Source organism: Mixophyes fleayi, chromosome 6 (assembly GCF_038048845.1).
Source record: "Mixophyes fleayi isolate aMixFle1 chromosome 6, aMixFle1.hap1, whole genome shotgun sequence".
NCBI classification, from domain to species: Eukaryota; Metazoa; Chordata; class Amphibia; order Anura; family Limnodynastidae; genus Mixophyes; species Mixophyes fleayi.
Window position 1 is genome coordinate 201,555,156 of NC_134407.1, and position 26,987 is coordinate 201,582,142.

The 26,987-nt window shown below is 41.1% G+C and overlaps 1 protein-coding gene across 6 annotated transcripts; it reads right to left on the bottom strand.

The window, feature by feature from the left end:
* Positions 1-700: 700 nt before the first annotated feature.
* Positions 701-26,403, bottom strand: LOC142095189 (lysozyme g-like). Of its 6 annotated transcripts, none has more exons than XM_075178056.1 (7): positions 26,239-26,403; positions 11,470-11,510; positions 7,085-7,369; positions 5,268-5,351; positions 3,994-4,190; positions 1,523-1,661; positions 701-1,088 (listed from the first exon to the last, which is right to left on the bottom strand). In XM_075178056.1, exons 2-7 carry the CDS (start codon positions 11,477-11,479, stop codon positions 952-954), a joined length of 852 nt encoding a protein of 283 aa, XP_075034157.1. In that variant the 5' UTR covers positions 11,480-11,510; positions 26,239-26,403; the 3' UTR covers positions 701-951. The 6 variants fall into 6 exon arrangements, with proteins under 6 accessions (XP_075034157.1, XP_075034158.1, XP_075034154.1 ...); XM_075178057.1 differs by lacking the exon at positions 26,239-26,403 and adding an exon at positions 25,933-26,210; XM_075178053.1 differs by lacking the exon at positions 26,239-26,403 and adding an exon at positions 25,877-26,210.
* Between the last annotated feature and the right edge of the window lie 584 nt (positions 26,404-26,987).

The following is a 26,987-nucleotide window of genomic DNA, read 5'->3' on the forward strand; positions in this document are numbered from 1 at the left end:
TTATTAGTAGTAAAACGTATCTTACGTGAAGGCCCACAGTGTACATCCATTCACAATAAAGAAGCAGACAAGCAACACCCCCTTAAAGAAAAATATCCCATTCCATTTTCATTGATTCAATTAAAATGTACATACGAAATTGGATGCATGAACGTTGTCTTATATTGATAAATGATATGTAATGCAAGTTTAAACATCCAACTTGTTATTTAATAAGCAGTATAACTAATATAACTAATATTTACATGAGTCTAACAACCTGCCCTGCGAGAACAGACATTTTTTTTCAGACAGATTTTACAATTTCGAACTTTTTATTCAAAATTCCCGTTGTGCTGTATAAGAGTCAGTCTGAGCGTGTGACATGGTTGGGAACAGTGCGAGTCGCCTTGTCAGTCTTACGCGTCCTCTACGTTTTGTCCCAAATATCTAGCCCAATGCTAACCACCTCGGGGTCTAGTGTCTGAGATGACATTCAAAATGTCCCAAGACTAGTATAAATATGTGTATTTGAATACTAAACACTACAAATAACAAATATTATCACTTTAATCATCATTAAATCTAGTAGCCATTGCATAGACTACTAAAAAAGACATTTACTGCAACATTTGTATTTTTGAAACTAATTTCCTCATTATAGGCGCAGTTCTGTCAGTCCAGGCCATTTCATAATCATTAAAAACACTGAAAACATTGGTCTTGCTAATTGAACAACATTGTTTATTAAAAAGTTATACAACGACGAACTTTATGTAATGATCCTCTAAAACGAAACCACTTTTCATCGATCGTGTTCTCTCTATGGGTTTATCGCATATCTCGGAACAGACTTTTTTTTTTTTTTTTTAATGAAATCTTAAAAAACATTCAGGTAAATGATTTAGGTTGTAATCATGTTGGTTCCATTCCTGGTTCCGGAATGACGATTATCCTTCTAAATTGATATTATCACTGATACCAATTTATTTTAAACCAATGAGCTCTGGCAATCACATCGTTGGAGTAGTCTTGTGACACCGTGAACTTGTCTATTTCATTATAGCTGTCAACTCGAAGTGGGCCACAGTTGTAAGCTGCAATGCCACCTACAGGAAAAAGCAGTCATTACAGGTATTATTATCATCGTTTAATAATATGTACAAAATAGCACAAACATGAGTCCTTTATTTAGACCAATCCCTGCCCCAGGGAAGCTTGCACACTAAAAATCTAAAATCTATGGTAATTCAAACCCTCAAGCTGCACAAGCTTACAAAGAATTTATATTAACTAAGATTTAACTATATATTTCCATCTGTTTAGTAACATATACAAAACATTAATACAAATGCCCTGATATTTATTTGTAACGCCTAGTATAGTGTATCTCAAAACTTTACAACAATTCTGACCCTGCCCATCAATTAAATAAATATGAACAATGATTAAGTTGCTATATTATTATATAAAATACCGTGGGCATAATTGTCACTTTTAAATAATCTGCTGATAAATGACCTTATGACTACAAAGTAAGAACCTTTCAACTGTTGGGCCATTGTCCATTCTGGGAATTTTCTTTTAATTGTATCAATCATGTCTACAAGAATACCAGCTGCTTGGTGCAAGTGTTCCTCACTGTTCCATTCTCCAACAAGTGTGTAAAATCGCTTACAGATCTGCAAGGATAAATGAGGAGCTTGATCATGTGACACCTTTAACGGGGAACGAAAATGGTTATGCAACTAATGAAGTGTCATATTACATATTGTAATACAGCAATTATAAAGCAAATACGGCATCAAAATAGAAAAGTAAAATTGCCCACTTGCAGTACATTATACCTATATACAATACAAATGCAAATCATTTGGAGAGAGGTCAGTCTGCTCTTGGAAAGGAGCAGATTATAGACATTGTCAGTCACTTAACTCCACATAAAATATCTCCAAACACAAACATATATCCATTATATCACCAAGCTGGTCCTCAGGGCAAATGGGTAAACTAGGAATCAGATGCCTTGCTCACTAAAGGCCTCATACCTTAAACATATCGCTTTATACCATCATAAAAGTGCCTGTGCTACTCTTTGCCTGCTCTTTAGGGCAATAAACTAGTTGAGTATTCACCATGGGTGCACACAGGCCCATGCGCCAGTCACATGGGGCTAGCCCGTCAACAAGTTTTGCCCAGTGGTCCTCTCCCTGCTGCTAGTCCTACCTCAGAGACCCGATCACATGATGATTACAGGACTGGGTGTGTGAAGTAATCATGTATCCTTAGAAAATTGGTTTAATTGCTTTCTATTATCTTGTTTCAAGAGACATTGATACAATAAACTGAGTTAACATTTAGTAAAACATTTTTATCCATTCAATTTCTTAAAGTGCAACTATCATTAACTTGCTTGAACAATGTAAAATGTTGTGTAAAAGTAAATGTGAAGTGGGGTCATACTTTTCCTGCCTTTTACTAGCAAAAGAATAGCTTTGTCTGTCTTCTGTGTGTATTCTTTATGGGGTGGTGGACTGGGAAGTGTTTTTTTTCGGATTGTCCTTGTTTGAACTGCGAAATCCCCGCAATAATCTAATGTTGTACAATCCAGAGTATTTGGAGGGGGTGCAGTAATATTTTATATATATATATATATATATATATATATATATATATATATATATATATAGTACATCCTGTTGACTATTCATATAAGAAGACTATTCACATAAACATAAAATATCTGTAAAATTATAATTGTAACCCATTTCATTGCTAGTGGGCCATGCTCCTCTGGAACTATTGAACTGCTGACATGAAACAGTGGGGTGAGGGAGATATTGAAGGGGGATGATGGATGTTTGGGGACATGACAGGGATGATTAAGATATTGGAGGGGGATTGGGTGTGTGATGAATAACAGGAGTGTGGGGATGATTAAGGGAGTTAGTTAAGGAAGGTGATCAATAACAGGGGTGATGAATAATGGATGGGGAGCACTGCCAAAAAATGAAATAATTATTATATGATTACCATGGTGATATTTATTTGAACATGATATAAAATAAATTTATTGTTTTCAACAAAGTAATCTGGGGACTATTCATGCAATGTAGCAGCTGGTGGTGTTATTTTTTTTTAATATGGGGGTCAATTGTAGAAATATTAATGTAATTTGGGGTTGATGAGGGCTATTTATATATTGTAGGGGCTAATAAAGCAATGTTGTTCTCTGCATTAAATGTGGGGGACAAATAATTTAATGGCTGGTCTAGTTGGGGGGGGGGGGGGGAGGCAGCCTATTTATTAAATGTGTGAGCTGTTGATTTAATGTCGGGCATGGTTGGGGGGAAGGAGACCTACAGTGTTGCCTCGTTACTAGTGAATAGTATCTATATAATTTCCAAACAGGGTTCCAACGTTCTAGAATCCAGCCAAGCAGCAACAGAGCAGTCAAAATTATGTCAGTAAGTATGTCCTGCTTCACACTGCTCTCCCATTGTATTCCTGCAAGCAGCTTATACTGTTGCACTGTGGATCCACTGCACTACACATCCAACTGTTCCATGAGTGGGAATCACCAGTGTTCTGCACAGTTCCTTCCCACATGGAGAAAGCAGAGATGGGAGCTGCTGTGAAGACCAGAGCCCTTCTCCATCGGACAGCGCAACCGGTAGGGACTTGTGGCACACATGAGAAGGGGAGAATGGTGGGGGGACATATACCTTCCCCACTCTCCCCTTTTCACATATGGGGAGGGGCAGGCACTAATATTTTTTTTTACATTTATAAAATGCCCCTGCCATAAACCTTTCTATGATGATAACGTCTACATTTTGCCATCCTGGTTTTTCAGATTCCCTCCCATTAGGGGAACTCATTAGATGGTGAATTGGTTCGCCCAGGATTCCTCTCATAGAGAGAAAGTAGAGCATAGCGTATGTACATCTCTTTCTCTCTGTTTCTATACATAGTTTATTATCCGTAATACAGAACAAACAAATTGAGCGGCACCTGCATTAGACCAAATGAATCATTGTCAAATCCCCAGCCGTCGTTGAGAAGATCGCCACCTCGAGACGACCGAGATATAATTCCGGCTATTAGAGCAGGGTCAATGTTTCTGCGTTTTGCCACTTTCTTTATAATGTCTTTGTACTGCAGCATTATTACAGAGTCTGTTTGAGCCATGGTTTCAGAAGCCCGCACTCCTGTAAAGTGCAAAACAGAGGGATTTACTAGAAACATAATGTTGTTGAAATAATAAATGGTTGATCAAGATGAAACACAAAAGTAACAGAATTTAAACAGACTTAGGGTAAACACAGATTTAATGATGAAACATCAATATGTGAAATGGGAAGAATTGCTTCATTTGTCTTTACCAGTCATCACTGTTAAGTTTCTGTGTGGTTAATGTAATCCACACAAAAAAAAATGCTTCTAGTTTGAGGATTGTGTATCATTATTTTATCCTTTAAAGACCGGACCAAGTGCTACCAAGAGTGGTCCTGCATGTTTGTCATATACCGTATACCATATTCGATGACCTTACTTGTCAGGTGAACAAGTACAGGAGTGAGCGAGGTGATGCCATCTCAGCAGCCTGGCATCTCATTAAGGCCGAAATTTTGGAGCTCCGGGAGAATAGGCAAGTATGCTGTATACTGGACTACGTAGAAAGCTCCTGAATTTTATACCCTATCTTTTATCTCAATATTTTGAAATAACACATTCTCATACATATGATTGGCTTGACAAAACCACATCCACATCAGACATACCACACCCACAGGTTTTTCCCCAAAACACATTTTTAGTTATGGTGTATTCCATGCATTGCAATAGTCTCCCTTATCTCTAGCCTCCCAGGCTGACCTCTCTGAGGATGTACCAGGGTGTATTAACAATACAGGCCATCAGAAAACAACTTAACCAATTTGTAAAGTTAAACTGGGAGCACTGGTGGAACTTCCACTGGAGCAGCTCATACGGCTGCTATGGACCCGTTGATGCTAGACCATCAACTATGAAAGCCCCTGCTGTTCTCTTCCCCTAAACAAGTGTCAATGCTGGGGTGTGTGGCCACTACGGGACATAGTAATGCTGGTTCACCCTCCCGAGGCCCATCGCTCTCAGTAGAGGAGTCCCTTTCTGAACATGCCTGGGTCCATCGCATGGGCAGTGAAGTCCTGATTGAGGGTGGAAGGCCTTTGAAATTAAAGACACTTTATAACAAGTGTTCCTTAACATGTTTTGGGGAGTACAGATCATATATGTGGTCTTACCCTCCTCTATTAGGTTATTCTGTGTGGTTGTGGTCCTTGAGGCCCCGGTACAATCCACTTTCAAGACGTCACCGTATTTGTAAGCTAAAATAAAAGTAATTTATGTTAAGTTAGCTGCATAGCATCTTATAACAAACCATAGAAAACATATAACGACTGCACTAATTTTTGTGTCACCCCTCTTTGTTATACCAGGGACTGCTGCTAGTTCAAGTACCCTCTGATGCCCTTTAGTTTAATATGAGGGCAAAACTAAATTTGCTGTAACTCTCAAAAAATGTCTTGTCTTCAAATAAAATAGAAGGGTTAATGTCCACTACCCCAGATTAAATCTTATGCCATCCTGATCTCCAACCAACCCCATTATGAACACTTAGGGGTAGATTTATCAAACCTTCGAAAAAGTATAAGTGGCGGTGTTGCCCATAGCAAGCAATCAGATTCTAGCTGACGAGTACATTCTAGAAAATGATAACTAGGATCTGATTGGTTGCTGTGGGCAACACCTCCAGTTTTCCTTTTTAAAGGGTTTGATAAATCTACCCTTTACTGTCCTATCCCTCTTAAACAAGCAAAATGTAATTTCATTTGGACGTATGGCTCCCTTTAAGTGTACCTATTCACACTGCTATGATTGACTGACCGCAGGTGGGTATGGAATATTGTGCAATGTTTGATACCCATAAGACAAGACTTTCCCCAGGCTGCAAGAAAGGGACACAAGTCTATGACTAAATCCACCTTTGATTCCATTGCTCTCTAGATGGAAAACATATTCTTAAATTCTGTTATGCTGTATTTCTATGCTTTATCAAGTAGATGACTTCTGATAACACTGCTTAACAAAATTGAAAAATGTTTCTGCTGCCCAGGAACTTTAAATGGATTTGGGGTATATCTGTGGTGCTGATTTCAGAAATGTAATACGTTTTTCGCAATTCGCTACGGTTCTCTAGATATGTGAGGTACTATTCTAGCAGCTAAGTGTGCTTTTTCCCGCAATATTTGCGTTGCTGCTGACTTCCATAGGTGGAATATTTTTGGGTTGTCTTTTTAAATTAATGTTTCCTTTATATAACATGTTGTGCAGCTTATTACACTTTGGTCAAACATATGAATAATGTCAATATAACTTTGTTTTTTTTACGAAAAAAAATGAATTCCTCCCGTAGAAACTGTTTGAATGACCCAGAAGTATTCTGCTACTTATGTGGTAGCTATATTTTTGGTGAAACAAAGAAAACCCATCACCAACTTTGTGAAACAAGTTTATTTGGCATATTTTGGGATCAAATTAGGAGACCAGGACAAGGCATGGGCACCACATTAGGTTTGCAAACCATGTGTAGAGGACCTACGACACTGGAAAAATGGTAAATAGAAACGTTAAGCTTTGGTGAGCCCATGGTTTGGAGAGAAAATTTGGGAATTAATATGAGCATAAAGGTGCACTTCCTGCATAGCCACCTGGACCAATTCTGACACAACCTTGGTGATTTTAGTGAAGAACAAGGGGAGCGGTTTCACCATGACACCAAGGTGATGGAGGAGAGATACCAAGGCAGTTGGGACATACATATGATGGCGGACTACTGTTGGAACCTCCAGCGTGACCACGCTAAATTGTCGGTTTTTGACAAATTTGTGTAACCCCTCATATCTCAAAAACTGTAGCCAATCTGGGATATCTGATCATATATTTGGAATCAGCACCAAAAACTGGTCCTAAATCAGCTTTAACATGTTGGGCAGCAAAAATTCTGTTGACCAGTGTAATCAATGAAGAACATATCTGACATCTGGTTACATAATGTTACCTGGTTGAGGTCTTCTTTCCAGATTTGCAATGTTTTTTTCCAGATTTTCTATAACAATTGGATTTGCCTTTTTGAGGCTTTCATAGACCTTGTCCTTTGCAGAGTGGATCCAGCCATTGATTTGATTGTAGAGTTCTCTCATCTGCTCCTGGCTTATGGGTTTGTACCACACACAGTTATACTGCTCCCTGGTTAGAAGCCTAATCTCTATTAGTTCATCCAACACTGGATTCACCATAGTGATATTTTGGATGAGAAAGCTTCTGTGGAGGTCCAGAATGTGTTCTGCATGTGGGAATCATGTCAGAGAATATTTACTATTTGCCAGTAAAGTATTTTATTATTATTATTATTATTATCATCATCATCATCCTTTATTTGTTAGGCACCACAAGGCTTCCGCAGCGCCGTACACAGTACAAACAGTAGACTATACAGGGTATAACAGTACAGAACAATAAACAAAAAGTACCAATACTTCAGAAACTCCAGGCAGGCTGATGCAATAAACACGGAGCAGAAGAACAGGTAAGGAGACAGGAGGGAAGAGGGCCCTGCTCAAGCGAGCTTACATCCTAAGGGAGGGTTAAACAGACCAAGCACAAGAGGAGCTAGTTGAGGCAATGGGAGAGAGGGGAGAAAGAGTGGAGGAGATGGGGGTTAAGTGGATGGTTGGTAGGCTTTGAGAAAGAGGTGAGTTTTGAGTGCACGTTTAAAGAAGCACAGAGTAGGAAAGAGGCGATGGAGCGAGGGAGGTCATTCCAGTGAAGGGGGCTGCACGGGAAAAGTCCTGGATTCTGGAATGGGAAGAGGTGATCAGAGTGGAAGAGAGGCGGCGGTCATTGGCTGAGCGCAGGGAGCGGGTGGGAGTGTGAATGGAGAAGAGGTTAGAGATATAAGGGGCAGTAGAGTGGGAGAGAGCCTTGTAAGTGGTGGTGAGGAGTTTGAAAAGAATTCTGTAAGGGAAGGGGAGCCAGTGTAGGGCAAGGCAGAGAGGGGAGGCAGAGGAGGAGTGGCGTGAGAGGTAGATGAGTCTTGCAGCCGCATTGAGTATAGAGCGGAGGGGGAAGAGACGGGAGTGGGGGAGGCCGGTGAGGAGGAGGTTACAATAATCAAGGCCGGAGATGATGAGTGCGTGGATGATGGTTTTGGTGGCCTCCTGAGAGAGAAAAGGACGTATGCGGGTGATGTTGCATAGTTGGAAGCGACAGGCTTGGGCGAGGGAATGAATGTGGGGGGCAAAAGAGAGAGAGGAGTCAAGGGTGACATACAAGCAGCGGAGTTGGGTGACAGAGGAGATGGTGGTGTTGTTGTAAGTAACAACAATTTAGCATTTTATGAATGCTTACAGATACAGGCACAAATTCCATGGGTGTGAATAAACAGAATAGCACTCCCACAAAATTCAGCAAAAGCATGACAAGGGACAGACAGTGGATGAACATAAGACATAAGATAGAGAGGATCCTGCCAGAGACAGCTTACATGCTAGAGAGATGGGGAAAAGAGAGACAGTTATGAGTAAATGGGGCACAAGTGGAACCTGGTGGAAGAAGGTAGCAGAGGGGGTAGTCATAGCGGCGTATGATGGGTTCGTGTAGGCAAGCACAGAGAGGTGGGTTTTGAGGAAGTGTTTGAAGGACTATAGGTTGAGAGAGTCTGGTAAGGTGAGGCAAGGAGTTCCATCAGTGGGGACCAGTGCAGGAGAAGTCAAAGGTCAGAGGCGGAGAAAAGTAGTCGAGTAGGGGTGTATCTCGTGACAAGATCAATGATATATGGGTGGGAGCGTTAGTGAGGGCTTTGTAAGTAAGGTGAGCAGCATGCACTTAATTGCGGAGGGAATGGGGAGCCAGTAAAAGGATCTACAGAGAGGAGCAGCGGATGAGGAACATTAGGAGTGGAAGATTAGTCTAGCTGTGGATAATGAGCATTGGGGCAGGAAGATTAGTCTAGCTGTGGATAAGGAGCATTGGGGCAGGAAGATTAGTCTAGCTGTGGCATCCAGGATGAATTTTGGAGGGGAAAGGTGGATGAGTGCAAGACCAGTGAGGGGGAGGTTACAGTAGTCAAGGCAGGAAATGATGAGTGGTTACTTCCTGAGAGAGGAAGCAGCATATTTTGGCATTGTTGTGGAGGAGGAGGAGGTGAGAGGACTGTGAGAGAGAGTGGATCTGAGGGAGTAAAGCTGAGGGTGGATTCATGGATTACAACATGGCAGCGTGCATGGAAAGTGGGGGGAGAGGGTGATTTTGTCATCTGTAAGAGACATGTGGTGATGGGTAGCAGAGGCAAAAAATAATGAGCTCAGTTTTTGACATGTTAAGTTTGAGGAAGCATAGGGACATCCAGTTGGAGAAAGGGGAGAGGCAGTTGGACACAAAGGTTAAGGAAGAGGGAGAGAGTCAGGTATGATTTTTAGATTTAGGTATCATCTGACTACAGGTGGTAATGGAGACCAAAGTGAGCATGACTTCATTGAGGAAGTTGGCAAAGGCAGTGAAGGGTGTACAGGAGAAGAGAGTTACTGAGAATGTCAAATGTTATGGAGAATTCATGTGCAGAGTGCAATGCCTAAATATTCGGTACACCCTCTCTTTCTCAGATGGGGGTAAGAGGTGAGGAGATGGAGTAGGTTGGGGAGAGGTGATAAATGGCAAAGGGTGTTAGGGACAAAAGTGATAGCAATGAAAAGAGATAGTAGGTAAGTGGATCAGTACATTTGTATTAATCATAAACAGGAGGAGGATAAGATAGGAGAATGGATGTCAGACAGTCAAGGCAGGATGCTAAGCACATATGAGGTTGTGGATGGGGAGGAAAGTTTTTCACAGGTAGGAGAGCTGAACTAAGGTGCTGGTAGACATCAACAGAGGCATGTTCATGAGTTGGTTCCCTCTTTGCATATATTCTGTGGGAGTTAGACATCAGCACAAGCTCAGGAACAGCAGGCAAGCTGGAGATGTGAAGGGGTCATGGTGCTGACGGGGCAGGATAGGACTTGGGGCCGCAAAACCAAATATACTTCATATATGTTGTGAAATCAGATGTTTCTGACATTGCACTGTAACATTCACAGACATATAGGTGTAACACCATTAAGCTGAACACTGTTTAGTAGATGTATCTCATAGTTGAGGGGAATGAGGGTACAGCTCTGGGTAAAGGAAGGGGGGCGTTGGTTAGTGGTGGCATTGTAGGATTTAACAAAGGCCCTGTCCAGTTCTGGGGAGATTAGCCAAGATAGTTAAAAAGACTACGGCTGAGTGTGAGAGAAAAGGACACACCATTGGATATTGTGGTGTCGTGTGCGGCCAGTCCAAGGAGAAGATTAGTTGAAAGTGTGTGACCCTCACAGGTGGTGATAGAGATGAAAGAGCAGTGGTTTGAGTAGTTAAACATCCTACCCTAAGCAAACTACTCTATTAAGGCATGAGTAGTATTTATGTTGAGTGCAAGTTCAAGCTCATCAAGAGAGAGAGAGGGACAAACACACACAGACTAACAGTTCTTAGATTAGTGAAAGTCATAAAGAACTGCAGAGACATTCAGTCTATTTATGGGCATGCTGATTGACAGTGGTCCAAGCCCAAAACTGTCAAGTCAACAAGTTGGGCTAGTAAGATTGTAAAGCCAGGACATCTGAGCATAACAATAGAGCCTGGCGATGACCAGATTCACGCAGATCAGAACACCTGATGGGGAGAACAGGGTGACAGTAATAACCCCCAAGACATGGGCTGTCATCTTGTGTGAAACATCTAAGGGACAATGTCAAGTTTTATTGATGGAGGTGTTCAATATACCAGTCAAGAGATGGTTTGTCACACACTTATTAAAAACAATGGCGATGTGAACTGTATGGATACACTTGTCCCACTGGCAGCCTGGTTTTCAAAATGTGTATGGTCCCTTTCCACATTCCAACCCACAGGGGGCAGTAAGGGGAAAAGTCTGAGCTAGCCTCTGAGCGGGCGGTAGGTACATGCACTGCAGGGAGCACCTACATTACATAAATCTGTGGAAAGTGGCTACTTAAGTAAATGTGCCACATAACTTAGGCTATATCACAGTATATTTACATTTGCTCTGAAGCTTAGTGCAAGCTATTGTCCTCTGTTTTCAGCAATTTTCTGAAAAACGTGACTCTGAGGGAATGGTTGTTACTTACTGCTGCGTATAAGAAAATACCCCCAAATCACTCAATGAATATTGTTAGCATCTCTTTTTCAGAAAACAACTTATATTTACGTTTAGCGGCCCTTTAAATCGACATTAAACATTTGTGGTAATAAGCTACAGGTTTTACTTCAGGTAAAATCACAGACAATACTCCCAGTCACTCCCTGTTACATGCTGCTTAAAATCCGGTTATATTCATCTCTCACCTTGTGTCATCTGGGATCCGTTCCAGTTCTGCCGTCAATTGCTGGAAGACACAGAAACCAAGACATTAGTTATTCTGTACACCTCATTCTGGGGACACACAGCTCTGTGTTTAACATAAATGTATTCAGAATCTATAGTGTAGAAACTAACGGGTAACAAAGAAAGAAAAAGCATTTTTGTTACAGAATATGTCTCACAGGCTAATTTAATAAACTTGCTAAATGTCCTGGACCCATCTGAACAGTAAGTCCCACAAACAGACGTCCATATTATATGTGCACTTTCATGCCAACCTATATACCAGCGTTCATTCTGTAGGTAGAGTGACAGATCCGTGTACAAACATTGTGCACGTTATTTCCTAGCATTGATCCATCACTCACCCTTGTGTACAGAGTGGTTTTTTTATGATGTTCCTTATTTTAAAGTGTGGTCTCTGAACACTCATCATCATCATCATCATCTATTTATATAGCGCCACTGATTCCGCAGCGCTGTATAGAGAGCTCATTCACATCAGTCCCTGCCCCATTGGAGGTTACAGTCTAAATTCTCTAACACACACAGACAGACAGACAGAGAGAGACACAGACTAGGGTCAATTTTGATAGCAACCAATTAACCTACTATTATGTTTTTGTAATGTGGGAGGAAACCGGAGCACCCGGAGGAAACCCACGCAAACACGAGGAGAACATACAAACTCCACACAGATAAGGCCATTGTCGGCAATTGAACTCATAACCCCAGCGCTGTGTGGCAGAAATGCTAACTACTTAGCCACCGTGCTGCACCAAATCTGGGCCTCATTAATTAAGGCACATATTCTGAGTGCAACCCGCATTCAGTATTACACACGTATTTAGGTTTTGCGTTTGCCCGAATTCATCAAGGCACGGATCTCAAGATACATGTGCTTTTGAAATTGAGGGCAGGTCTGCTGTCCTCTAGTACACAGAACACTGCATGATACGTTCAAAAAACAGCTTGAATTAATGTCGCCTGTTAATAATAAAGGCATTAGTGAAGGCATTAGTGATAAAACAGTTAAAAAAAAATAAAAAGTTTTTTAATATTTTTTTTTCCCCATGAAATACATTTTTTAGGATGATCTTAATGACTACTAAAATACATTTTTACAGTTGCACAAGATTGCAAAAACATGTTTTAGCATGCGTACAATACTGTCATCACTACTGATCAGGACTCAGACTAGCTCTATAGCTGGTGCAAGAAATACGGCATAGAAGCAAGTTACTTTGAGATGCGCAGGGCTGCATTCGGTAGTTGCTATGTGTACTTCAGTTTGCCCACATAGTACTGCGGCTACTGCCAAACTCCCCTCCCCTGCTCAGTTAGCTCCCAGAAATCGCAGGCTGTAGTAAGTGTCCTTTGCGCTCACTGGCACACAGAACAAAACTGCGTTCACTCGTGGTATTAAAAAACAGGGGTGAACACAGAGTAACAGAATACTATATAACAAAGGGAACACAGTTACAGGAGGTATGATTGTTGGGGATTAAAGGCAAAAGTATGGAAAGAAAGCACACAAACAAATATTATTATTGAAAAATTGACTAGACAACTCATGTGTCCACCGGAGGGCGCAGACTGGTAAGAGATCCACTAGATCGGTGAAGCTGTGGAATCTGGCAGCTATTATTATTATTATTATCTTTTATTTATAAGGCACCACTAAAGGTCTGCAGTGTCATACATGACATTTACAGTAATATACAATAAACAGACAGCAACAATGCATAACAGAATACATAATACATGAAGAACAAAACAATACAAACACCAAGTGATTAAACATATTACACACAGACAACTTGATAATGCAGATCAAGCTATATATTGATACAATTGATGGTAATGTCCAATGTGAACTAGGCCTGGACTTAAGAACACAGTGCTAGGGAAGCACGCCTAGAGGTACAGAGAACAGGAGGATAGAGGGCCCTGCTAGTGAGAGCGTACACGGGGACAAGGAACACACAAATAGGCTGACACCGAGTGATGGGTGGAGGTGATAGCCGAGGCAAAGAAGTTAGGGCTGGTAGAGTTGAATAAAGAAATATGTTTTAAGGGCAAGCTTGAAGCCTTGGAGAGTAGAGACTAACCTGATAGGGAGTGGGAGATAGGGCTCCACTGGAGGGGGAAGTCCTGGAGGCGAGAATGGGAAGAGGCAATCAGTGTGGTAGCGAGGTGGCAGTTGTTACAAAAATAAAATATTTGAGGCAAAATATTAGAATATATATATATATATATATATATATATATATATATATATATATATATATAGTATAGCTTAGGATACAGGGCTTATTGTTTATATTAAAAATTCTAATATCACTAGCACAACAGATCAGGACATGACCCAGTCTTTAAAGTAAGATTATTGAAGTAAGATAAAGAGGTGGAGAAGACGTATTCTCACAGGCGTGCCTCGCTATAGAGAGTATGGTCAGTTTCACTCTGCAAAAGTGGGCATGCAAATTTTTCAGCAGCTCATAGATGGTGCTCTCTTGGTTTCATCCTACACTTTAAATGAAACCTGTTTTGTGCCTCTTTGTTCCATTTCTATTCGCACTCTGAACAATGTTAAAACTTCAAGCACACACAACGGCCACGTGCAATAATACAAATGATACAAACATGGATCATCATTTGTGAGTTCACTTTATCGTCAATTCTGTTTATCCTTCAGCACAATTATTTAATTTTTGATTCACTTTATTATTTACAGACACTGGGGACTGCCATGGGGACTAGGTTCGCCCCAAGCTTTGCTAACCTCTATATGGGATTGTTTGAGGAACAGTTCATAAGGGGTTCCCTGTTCGGGTAAAATCTGGTCCTCTATGGCAGGTTTATAGATTTATTTTTTGTGTGGAATGGTGATGAGACTTCTTTCTTCTTTTTTTATCACATTTGAATCACAATGATTTTGGTTTACGTTTTACTTGCACTTATAGCACTTCACATGTTTATTATTTGGATATCACATTGAAGGTAAATGGTAATATAATTATTACCGAAACATTTTCTAAAGGAAGTGGATCTGTATAAATATTTGCATTTTTTTTTTTTTTAAAGTATAGTTTATTGACAATTTTACAGTTACAATAGCATACAGGTTAGACTATAAAACAAACATTTTGTTAATAAATGTAAACTAATAAGAACATTGTTATGTTAAATATCAAATGAATTGAAGGAGGAAAAAAGGAAGACAGAAAGAGAGTAAAAGGACAAGGGGGGGGGGGGGGAAGGGAAACTCAGCCCGGCATCTCGCCACCAGCTAAGTGATCAGAAAATCCTTTTGCAATCGAGGTCATAATATCTTTCTTTTCATTTAACTAGGACTTTGACTTTGATCGGTCTCTGGTTGATCCGTTCCATAGATAGTCAGCCAAGGTTGCCAGGTATTTCGAAATTTAATGGGTTTATCATTTATTATACTAGTAATATGTTCACAACGATAAGTTTGCTATATTCTGCTTATGATTTCAGTTAAAGTGGAGGGATCTGTTTTTTTCCAGGTTGCTGCCACTGCGGTTTTAGCTGCGCTAAGAATATGGCCCACAAGTGCTGCCGTATGTTTACCAGCGTCTGGGACAGCTCTATGTTGAAGTGTATAAACTATTTGCATTTTATAAGTGACCACTCCAGAATATGAAAACTAATGTCCCTAAGGACCAATTTCTCCGTATGAAAATTAATTGTTCCAATCCAGAAGATTTCAAGAAACATACAGAAAAGCTCTGTCAGTCCGTTCTCAAACAAAAACTATCCTGAATATGTTCTGGATAAAGCATATAGGGAAATTGAACAACTTGAGAGATCGAAGAGAAAGATAGATTGATGGGCTTCATCAATCTAACAATCATGCAACAAAGATTTGACAGATCATCAAAAAAAACTCTACTTTTTTAGAATTAGATGAATTAATCGGTCCTTCTATCAAGAAAGGCAAAAATATTGTAATTAGAAAAGCAGGGTAAATGCCTGCTACCCTCCTAAATATGGGGAAGCCTTCTTCATAAAGACCCATATCCACTCCAAATTATAATACTTTCACAGTCAGTCATGTGACTCGAAGGGACGGGGGACATCCTGACCATCCTGCAGAGGGACTCTTACCTTATGCAGTAAGGGATTGACCAATATATACTGTATTGAAATATTAGCTCTGTTAATACCCCCTCGTCATCTCTCCAGAATAAGAGAACGCCTCTGTAAAACACCCTATAAAACACTGCCCAGCTTTTAAGACACTGTTTGAATTGGTACTAGTCTCAATGCAACTGACTTTATTCCCTATCCAAACCGATTATCTCTTTACTCTAAGCAGCTGCTGCTTGTGATAGAACCACTCTGTACACGGGTTGTTATGGGGATTTTCTATGTAAATTGTAAGCTGCTGTTGGATGGAATACTTTAAATTGCTATTAAAGTGGCTGCATTAGAGGATGGGAAAATTAAGTATGAACAAACTGAGTGGTGTATCCAATACAGTCTTGATCAATGCTACATTCAGATCATGGGGCTTCTGGTAACTCTGTGGTGGTGCCTGGAAGTAAACGTCTGCCCAAAACACACAATGTAATTTGCTTTAAGTAAATTACTTAGTATCCCGAGCTGTATGTATCTAACGATACTTGCGACTCTGAATAGTATGCAATTATCCTACGTTACAAGCGCCTGATACATGTCTTTCACGGTCCCGTGGATTCACTAGGGTGATTGTGCCATAAAAAAAAAAAAAATACGGCAATGCCTTACTCCCCACTTCCACGGAGACCAAGGACCGTTCTCAGACACAGTGGGAGGCAGATTTGGGAGCATCCCTAGACCCAGGAGAATGGTCGGACATCTACGAGTGGACAGCTCGTTGCTCCATAAATGTCCGTACCAAAGAAAACGCCATTAAATTGCTACATAGATGGTATTATGTTCCCTCTAGGCTTCACATCATATACCCTCAAACAAGTCCAACATGTTGGAGAGACTGTGGCCATACAGGCACCTTCATACACACATGGTGGGACTGTCCCAGACTGTGCCCATTCTGGACAGAAGTTCTCGCATTAGCAACGGCTGTCCTCGATACTCCCGTGCCCTCCGATCCTAAGCACGTATTATTGCCTCTACCTCTCCCAGACCTTCCAACACACACCCATAAGCTTCTTCTGCATATAATCAGCGCAGCTACCTGTCAAGAACTCCGTTCCTCCAACGCTCCAAATGGTCTGTAGTCGGATCTGGCACACCTATCAGATGGAACACATCACCAGTGTGCTTAGGGGCTCCTCCGTGTCCTTCAACAAGGTCTGGTCTCCTTGGGCTTCGTATTGCAACCAACCGTTGCTCCAATTTTAGTCAAACCCTATCCATTACTAGAAATACTAGATTGAACTATTATCTCCTGCTAAAAATATAAAGGCGTGAACTCCTTCTTCCTTCCCCTAACCCTCCCAATCTGTTCTTTCTCCTTCCCCCCTTTTTTGCCTTGTCCCTCCCCCCTCCCCCCCTCTTCTTCCTCTTTTCCCCGTTATTTGTATAATTTAAAACAAAATAACATCTTCATGGTACCATGTTCATATGAAGCTGAACTTGTTTTGTAAAAGCTATGTGAAAAAGTGCTATACACACTGTTAAATTTGTATGTGCATTTGTCATCTTACTATTGTACCTTTCAAGAGTTTTATATTTTGTAATGCTGTTCAAGATAAGATGTTACTAATAAAATGTATATTTTTTTAAAAAAAAAATACGGGTTCCCCTCTAGGTATGGTGTCAAAATTTTCATGAGAACGTGGGGACTCCTCTTATCGCACATAAACAAAATAAAAGAGAGCACTGTTCATAAAAACTATTATTACATTTATTAAATAGTAGAATAAATTAAAAACATTAACAGTCTGTTATAGAGTAAGAAACCTCATTCATTTAATAAATCCCAGTTCATAGCTGTCATAGTAAACCATAAATTAGCTGACACATCAGCATGAATATTATGCAAGTGTTCCTTATTATTATGTCCCATGAGGAAATAAAAAGTATATCTTCCCCTTTCATACAAAGCTAAGGACTGTTCTTGGGCCATTTATACATTTAATGAACAGAAAGGTATATAGATTAAAAACATGTTAAATGGTCATGAAGTCAAACACACATGTTGCCATCTTGTACCGTTCACTAATATAGATGTCACAATTCCCTTTTACATATTGTATTACACATTGTGAGTTATTGCCCTAATATCACACAAACTCTGTGATGTGTCTGCCTGTTTAGGGGTTAATAGTACATTATAAATGCAGAGTAATAGTATTTATGACAGTACCTTGTATGTATTTCGGTTTCTTTCACTCTGGCTGTTATACTGATCTCACTGCTTCCCATCCTCTGTTTGGCACCAGCTGAATATTGCAGTGTTTTCTTCTCATTGCAGCTTTTCCGAGAAGTGCTTATCACTATCTACACTACAGCTACAACCCTGAGCTAGTTCACAATGTGCTGTCCGCTTCTGATTTTCCTACATTTCTCTGTGATAGTATTCTGCTTCTTATTTTCCTACATTTCAGTGTGATATTTTGAAGCAGGTAAAATACAATAATAGCACAGTGAGCAGCAGAATGAACTCATATCTGAAGTCCCAGTTTGGACCTTTGTCCAACCTGTCTACAGAAGGCGAGATGGTGAATTGAGGTTCACTGCATGTTGCTGTGATGCTGTGCAGTGAGAACATGAGCTGGAAGTGTCGGGAGACGCTGGTGTTTCATCATACCACAGCCAGCAATGCAGAAGTGTCCTATTATCGTACTATGTACAGTTCACAATGCACTGATCACTGCAAGAAAGCCAACTCCACCTCTAAGTAAATGTCCTGCAGAATGAGTTTATTCCAGATACGTTCAAAGGGGACATTCCACTAAAATATAAAAAATAATTACAGAATGACAGATCTTCTTTAATTGCTGAATTAATGGCAGTACATTAATTACAGCAAATTGTAAGAACATGAGACATAAGAAGTTTAAAACATAATACTAGCGCCAAATTTCAGAGACAGTAATACTTAATGTACCAATGTTCAAAAAAATGCAGATGTCGATTATCTTTTCCAACTAAGTTATTTTGGAAAGCAAAAATTTAGACACAGGTACAGTGTGAAAAATTTGGTGCATACCAGCCTGAGACTAGATGGACTGGTGTCTCTGTGGGTGGGTGGGAGGTCTGCATACAACACGCCCCCCATGTCTATCTGCTAAAATAGTGTTCCCTCCCACCCAGAGACAACCGGCCTTGTGCTGAAATGTTCTGAGGCTCTTCCTAAACCTGAGTTGTGGGGTAATGAAAGAAATTGGGACCTTGGTGCCGGTGTAATGGACCAGGGTCCCCAAGACTCTTGATATTAAACACAAAACCAAAACAAAACACAAAACAAAAAAACAAAACCACCTAGACAATTTTAAAATAATCTTTAATTTAATAAAATTATTGCCAATATACCAGTTTACCACTTTATTACAAACTAAATAGTCTTTTATTCCTTCTTTAGTCACAGTAGTAAAAAGGGGAGGGACGAGAAAAATGACATGTGCTGCCACTAAATAATGAAAGCAGGGAGTAACCCAGACACCCCTTTACCACCAGCCAATAACAATCAGTTTTCCACACTGGCCACATGTGATAGGCTGGCAGTAAAGATAAATCCATGGACTCATTGCTCTGATCCCACATGAACAGTGAATAAGTGAATCATTGTTAATTGTTAGAAACAGTGGCGGGTGTCACCACCTCGCTCTCAGTTGGTTGCTAAGACAATGGCAAGCAATGTCCCAGCTCTGTTCACTGATTTTCCTGTGTCTGTCTGGTTGCTAAGCATCAGCTGCTTAGCCTTTCTATTGAGCACAGGTGCAGGCTAATTAAATCTATGGGAGTGCATGATTCCTATTGGTTGTTCCACCTTTATATAACTCTCTCTCTCGACCCCTGTCCTGGTTATAGCTCTGTCTGACCCACTGTGTGTTTGTTCCTGCAAATCCTGCTGTGAATTTTACTGACTCCCTGAGTTTATCCCACACCTATAACTGCCCTGCTTTTGTCTGCTGCCAGCCCTGACCTCAGCCTGCTCTGAAACTTTGTTCTAGTTCTCTGTCAGTCCTGAACCTAGCCTGTTTCATATTTCTGGCAGTCCTGAACCTAGCCTGTTTCAGATTTCTGCCAGTCCTGAACCTAGCCTGTTTCAGATTTCTGCCAGTCCTGAACCTAGCCTGTTTCATATTTCTGCCAGTCCTGAACCTAGCCGGTTTCAGATTTCTGTCAGTCCTGACCCTAGCCTGTTTCAGATTTCTGCCAGTCCTGAACCTAGCCTGTTTCATATTTCTGGCAGTCCTGAACCTAGCCTGTTTCAGATTTCTGCCAGTCCTGACCCTAGCCTGTTTCAGATTTCTGTCAGTCCTGAACCTAGCCGGTTTCAGATTTCTGCCAGTCCTGAACCTAGCCTATTTCAGATTTCTGTCAACCCTGTTCTCAGCCCATTATCCCTCTCATTGGACCTTGCTTCTGTACTCGGCACCAGGATGCGCAGTGTCCGTGCATTGTCCCTATCTTTATCCTGCTCCCTGCTGGTCTCCTGCTGTGTTCCATTCACACTCACAAAAAACGTAAGCTGATAAGCACATGCTGTAAAATTCCATTGAAATGAAAGGGAAAGACTGTAATATCTAGAGAACACTGCTGGTAAATGACTTAATTTAAATCACTAAAAATCAATTAAAATCAGCACAATTTGCTGATCAGAGATGAATAAACATTCTTTGGACAACTTATGGCGATTTTGATTGATTTAAAACCAGTGGACAACAAGGCAAACCCAGATAACAGAATGAGACAGAATAACAGAGCGGACAAAAGCAGGAACCCTGAAAAAATGAGTTTTAAAAATCAGAAGTGCACAAGATAACAGAACACTATAAAACAGGGGGTATGGTTGTTAGGGAATAAATACAAACATTCTAAAAGAATGCAAAGAAAGCAAACAAACAAATGTTCTTACGGAGACATTCACTAGACAACTCATGTGTCCACCAGAGGCCGGAGGCTGGTAAGAGATCCATAATAGCGGTGAAACTGTGGAATGTCAGTTCCTGAAACTTTGATCATGCAATCTAATTCAAAGACAGTCTGCCAGCTAATCGGAGTACAGTTAATCCAGTCACTGTCAGTCTGATGTCCTGACAAATGGGGTGCTTCAGTCCCCACAAAAGAGCCACAAGCAAAAATCCATGTTAAAAATACCATAGTAACGGTAATAATGCGCACTATTACCATAATACGAGAAGAGTGCGCTGCCCTCGTTCTTTAGAACAACGCAGGGAATTGAAATCCCCCTTAGAAATTTAAGAAGTAATACAAGATATTCCCGGTGAACACAACACAATGTGAATATGTGAAAAATGATGGGACCACCTGAGAGGCAGTTCTGACACAAACTTGGGGCAGTGAAAGGGTTAATAGTTTTCATGAGCCAGACTCGTTACACGATATCTGTCGGCTGCATCGGTGACTTTTAAATCTTCCCCTTTCATACAAAGCTACGGACTGTGTTGGAGCCATTTATATACATGTAATGAACAGAAATGTAAATAGATTAAGAACATGTTAAATGGTCACGCAGTCTAACACACAAGTTGGCATTTTGTACCGTTCACTAATATAGATGTCACAATTCCCTTTTACATATTGTATTACACATTGTCAGTTATTGACCTAATATCACACAAACTCTGTGATGTGTCTGTCTGTTTAGGGGTTAATAGTACGTTATAAATACAGAGTAATAGTATTTATGACAGTACCTTGTATGTGTTTCAGTTTCTTCCACTCTGTCTGTTATACTGATCTCACTGCTTCCCATCCTCTGTTTGGCACCAGCTGAATATTGAAGTGTTTTCTTCTCATTGCAGCTTTTCCGAGAAGTGCTTATCACTATCTACACTACAGCTACAACCCTGAGCTAGTTCACAATGTGCTGTCTGCTTCTGATTTTTCTACATTTCTCTTTATTAGTGTTCTGCTTCTGATTTTCCTACTTTTCAGTGTGGTCATATTTTTAAGCAGGTAAAATACAATAATAATAGCACAGTAAGCAGCAGAATGAACTCATATCTGACGTCCCAGTTTGGACCTTTGTCCAACCTGTCTACAGAAGGCGAGATGGTGAATTGAGGTTCACTGCATGTTGCTGTGATGCTGTGCAGTGAGAACATGAGCTGGAAGTACTGGGAGACGCTGGTGTTTCATCATACCACAGTCAGCAATGCAGAAGTGTTCTATAATGTTACTATGTACAGTCCACAATGCACTGATCACTGCAAGAAAACCCAACTCCACCTCTAAGTAAATGTCCTTTATTATTATTATCATTTATTTATGAAGCGCCACAAAAGTTCTGCAGCGCCGTACATAGAGCGTGGAGGGTAACAATGCAAAACAATACAAGCAGAACAAAGACAAGGTGCAATAAGTATAGAAAATAAGTACAAATAAAAGTACAAATAATGCGCAGAACAAAAATTTCGAACTAAGCAGAGAGCAGGTGCACAGGCAAAGAGGTGAAAGTGACTACCAGTGCTCAGAGAGTGGGGATGAAGGGGAGAGAATTGGAGGCTGAACCTGTGCTGAAGTGTGGGTGCTACTAACAGGGTCAGGACATCATTATCATCATCATCAACATTTATTTATATAGCGCCAGCAAATTCCGTAGCGCTTTACAATTGGGAACAAACATTGATAAGACAATACTGGGTAATACATACATACAGAGAGGTAAGAGAACTCTGCTCGCAAGCTTACAATCTATAGGACAATGGGAGTTTGAAACACAAGGACATGTGCTACATCATATTGCACAATGGACCACAATGGACAAAGATGGAGATGTAAAGGTGAGGGAGAAGTAGAGAGACAGTGGCAGGAGCCAAGTGGCGAAGAGGAGAATGGGGACCGGGGGCAGAGGTAAACAGGAGGAAAAGGACATGATGAAAGAGGACCCTGCTCAAGGGAGCTTACAATCTAGAGGTGGGGGAGACTGACAGGAGACACAGAGAGGGAATATAGGGTGAGGGGACAAGAACACCAAGAGGAGAGATGGGCATGAGTAGGAAGGAGCAGTTCTTTCTAGAGAAAGGAGGCTTCACGAGAGAAATCTTGAATGCTGGAATGAGAAAATGGTGACCAGATGGGAGGTGTCCAGAAAAATGTCGATTATCCTTTTCAACTAAATCATTTTGGAAAACAAAATTATAGGTACAGATACAGTGTGAAAAATGTGGTGAAAACCAACCTGAAGCTAGATGGACTGTTGTCTCTTATGAGTGGGCGGGAGGTCTGCATACAACAGCCCGCCCCCCATGTCTATCAGCAAAAATAGTGTGCCCTCCCACCAGGGCCGGATTAACCCGAGGTCTAACTGGGCTACAGCCCAGGGGCCTCGGGCATCCAGGGGGCCCTTGACAGAGTTCAGCAGAGGTATTGATCGGGACGGGGACGGGGGAGCCCCCGGCCCGATCAAAGCTGAGCTCTGTCACTGCAGTCCTCCTTCTCCGGCGCTCAGTAATCTCCTTACTGAGATCTCGCAAGAGTGTCACGAGATCTCCTCAGTAAGGAGCTTACAGCGCGCCGCGGAAGGAGGACTGCAGTGACAGGAGAGAAGGTAAGCGCTTGGAGGGGAGGGGGGGGGGGGCGGTCGGCTAACATGGGGGCCAGGCTGCTAATGAGGGGGGCCTCACGGGGGAATGGGGGCCCCATTAGCCCAGGGGCCTCCATTCCGTTAATCCAGCCCTGCCTCCCACCCAGAGACAAACGCCCTTGTGCTGTAAAGTGCTGGGGATTGGGGTAATGAAAGAAATTGGGACCTTGGTGCCAGTATAATGGACCAGGGTCCCTAAGCCTCTTAAACATTATAATAAAAGAGTAAAAAAAAAAACACAGACAATTTTAAAATAATCTTTAATTGAATAAAATTATTCCCAAATCCTAGTTTACCACTTTATTAAATATAAGAGTTTTTGCTTCTTTCTTCCTTCTTTATCCGCAGTAGTAAAAAGGAGAGGAACGATAAAAAAGACATGTGTTGCCACTAAATAATGAATTGGGTGGTCTACAGAGGCGTTCTCTTATTCTGGAGAGATTTTCGAGGGGGTTTTAACAGAGTTAATAGTATAAAACCATATATACTTGTCAGTCTCCTACTACATGAAGTAAGGGTCTCTCTCAAGATTTGTTAGGATGCCCCCCTTATCTCTGAGTGAAGTTGGAGCGGAAGAATAGGTATAGAGACAGGAGGGAAGAGGGCCCTGATCATACGAGCTTCCTTCCTAAAGGGTGGGCAACCAGACAGCAGGCACAATGGGGAGTCAGTAGATGGGATCTAGCACAAGAGGAGCGATAAAGAGGGGGCAGGGGAAGAAAGAGGTGAGGAGATCAAGCATGGAGTGATTGTTAGGTGGATGGCTGGTAAGCTTTGAGAAACAGATGAGTTTTAAGTGCCCGTTTGAAGGTGCACATATTAGGGGACAGTCGGATAGAGTAGGGGAGGTCATTCCAGAGTGGAAGAGAGGTGACGGTAATTGGCCGAGAGCAGGGAAAGGGTCAGGAGTGTGAATGGAGAGGAGGTTGGAGAGGTAAGGAGCAATGGAGTGGGAGAGGGTCTTGTAGGAAGGGTGAGGACTTTAAAAAGGATTCTGTAGAGGAAGGAGAGCCAATGTAAGGTAAGGCAGAGAGAGGAGGCAGGAGAACAGCAGCATGAAAGGAAGATAAGTTCCGCAGCCACGTTGAGTATAGAACGAAGGGGGGCGGGGTAGGCAGGTGAGGAGAAGGTTACAGTAATCAAGATGGGAAATGATGACTGCATGGATAATGGTATTCTTGGCATCCTGAGATAGGAAGGGCCAGAGGCAGGTGATATTAAATTGGAAATAACAGGATTGGGCAAGAGATTGAATGTGGAGGACAAAAGAGAGGAAGGAGTCGACGGTGATGGCCAAGTAATGGAGTTGGGGAACAGATGAGATGATGGTGTTGACAGAGTGATAGAGATATCAAGGTGGGATGAAAATCTAGAAGGAGGAAAGACATTGAGTTCGGTTTTGGCAATGTTAATTTTGAGAAAATGTGAGGACATCCAAGATGAGATGGTGGAAAGGCAGTCAGACACACGAGAGAGAAAGGGGGGATATCAAGAGAAGAGAGGTAGCATTGGATGTCATTGGTGTAAAGGTGATACTGGAGACCAAAGGAAGGCATGAGATCACCCAGGGAGGTAGTGTACAGTGAAAAGAGTAGAGGGTCAAGAACAGAGCGCTGAGGGACTCCAACAGGGAGGGCAAAGGGGGGCATGAACCAGAAGTGGATAGGTTGGCGAGATAAGAGGTGAACCATGCGAGGACAAAGCAAGAGAGGCCGAGAGAAAGAAGAGTCTGCAACAGAAGGGGGTGGTCCATGGTATTGAAGGCTGTGGAGAGGTCCAAGAGGATAAGCAGTATAAGTGAACCCTGGCTTTAGTCAAGAGAAAATCGCAAGTGGACTATATAGTACACCAAATGTTTAGTAAAGAGAATACACTAGCTTGTGGATGGAGACAATTTCATTAAAGTAGCAATGGAGGAAATCATGAACATGTGTATTAAACATTTTGCATGTTTTTCACCATAGAACACCCATAAATGAAACATATATTTACTTGGCTTTAAAAGAAAAGAAAGCCCTATTTGTCCAAAAACAGACATATATAGAATAGTGATAAGTAATACAAGTTATTCCCGATGAAAATAACACAATGTGAACATGTGAAAAATGATGTGGCTACCTTCTGGGCAGATCTGACACAGACTCAGGGCAGTGAAAGGGTTAAGAGTCCATTACACAGACACTCTTACTAGAGCCTATGACGGTTCTGGAGAGAAGGAACCCAGGACAGGTCGCTGATGACAAGTATCCATGCAGCAAATACTGGCTTCATATTTATTCTTTGTAACTACATACAAGGCAAGAACATGTGGACTGCAAGCTTTCATGAGCCAGACTCGTTACATAACATGGGTCGGCTGTATCAGTGACTTTTAAATCTTCCCCTTTCATACAAAGCTATGAACTATGTTGGAGCCATTTATACATTTAATGAACAGAAAGGTATATAGATTAAAAACATGTTAAGTGGTCACGCAGACTAACACACAAGTTGGGATCACCAATTTAAATGTCAAAATTCCCTTTTACATATTGTACGACACCATCCGTTATTGCCCAAATATCACACAAACTCTGTGATGTGTCCCTGTTTAGGGGTTGTACATTATAAATTCATAGAAACAATGTTTATGACAGTACCTGGTATGTGTTTCAGTCTCTTCCACTCCGGCAGTTATACTAATTTCACTGCTTACCCTCTTCCTGTGCTCTGTTTGACCCCAACTGAATGTAGCAGTGTGTTCTTCTCGTATGAATGCAGAGTAATAGTATTTATGAGAGTACCTTGTATGTGTTTCGGTTTCTTCCACTCTGAATGTTATACTAATCTCACTGCTTAACCTCTTCCTGTGCTCTGTTTCCCTCTAGTAATTTCTCAACCAGACTCATGTTTGCAGTTACGCGGTTTGCTTAGGTGGGTAGCAAGTAGAAAGTGGTAGGATTCACTCCAGCCAAATCCCCCCAACTCATTTCACATCAAACACTTTTTTCTGTCACTGTACCTTCTTGCGAGGCACAGGGAGCTGCAGAAGTAACTCGTATTTGTATAAAGCTTGGACCTTTCTACAGAAGGTGAGATGGTGAATTTAGGGTCCAACGTCACCATGCCGTGATGATTTGCAGTGAGAACACTGGAGCTGGAAGTACTGGGAGACACTGGTGTTACATCAGCAATGCAGAAGTGTCCTATAATCTTACTATGCACAGTCCCACAATGCACTGATCACTGAATCAAAGCCAACTCCACCTCTAAGTAAATGTCCTGCAAAATGTGTTTAATCCAGATAACATCAGAGCAGACTGACAGATCTACTTTAATTGCTAAATTCCTCAACATTAATTACAGTATATTTTAAGAAAATGCTAAATACTAAATAATAATCACAGAGATTTCAGGCAAAATAATTTGATCTGCAAAATAAAAGCACCTGCAGAATTAGCTGGAATTAATGTTATAACCTCTAAAACATATCTAGTTGAAGCTACTGCTAATAATAATTAGTGTAACTTCACATCAATCTCAAATGTCCCTTGGACCTTATTACCCTTCCCAAAACCTTCCTATATACTCTAAGAAATTTTGGCCACAGATTGGCCAGAAATTGGAAAAAAAAAAAGACCCCATATTACTCTAGAGCTCAAAAACTATATCTGGCATATCAAGGCAATGGAAAAAAACAAATGTTACCTTCACAACAAGAGACATATTTTTGGATAAGTCTGGATCCCATGGATTTTTAAGGAAAGCCAC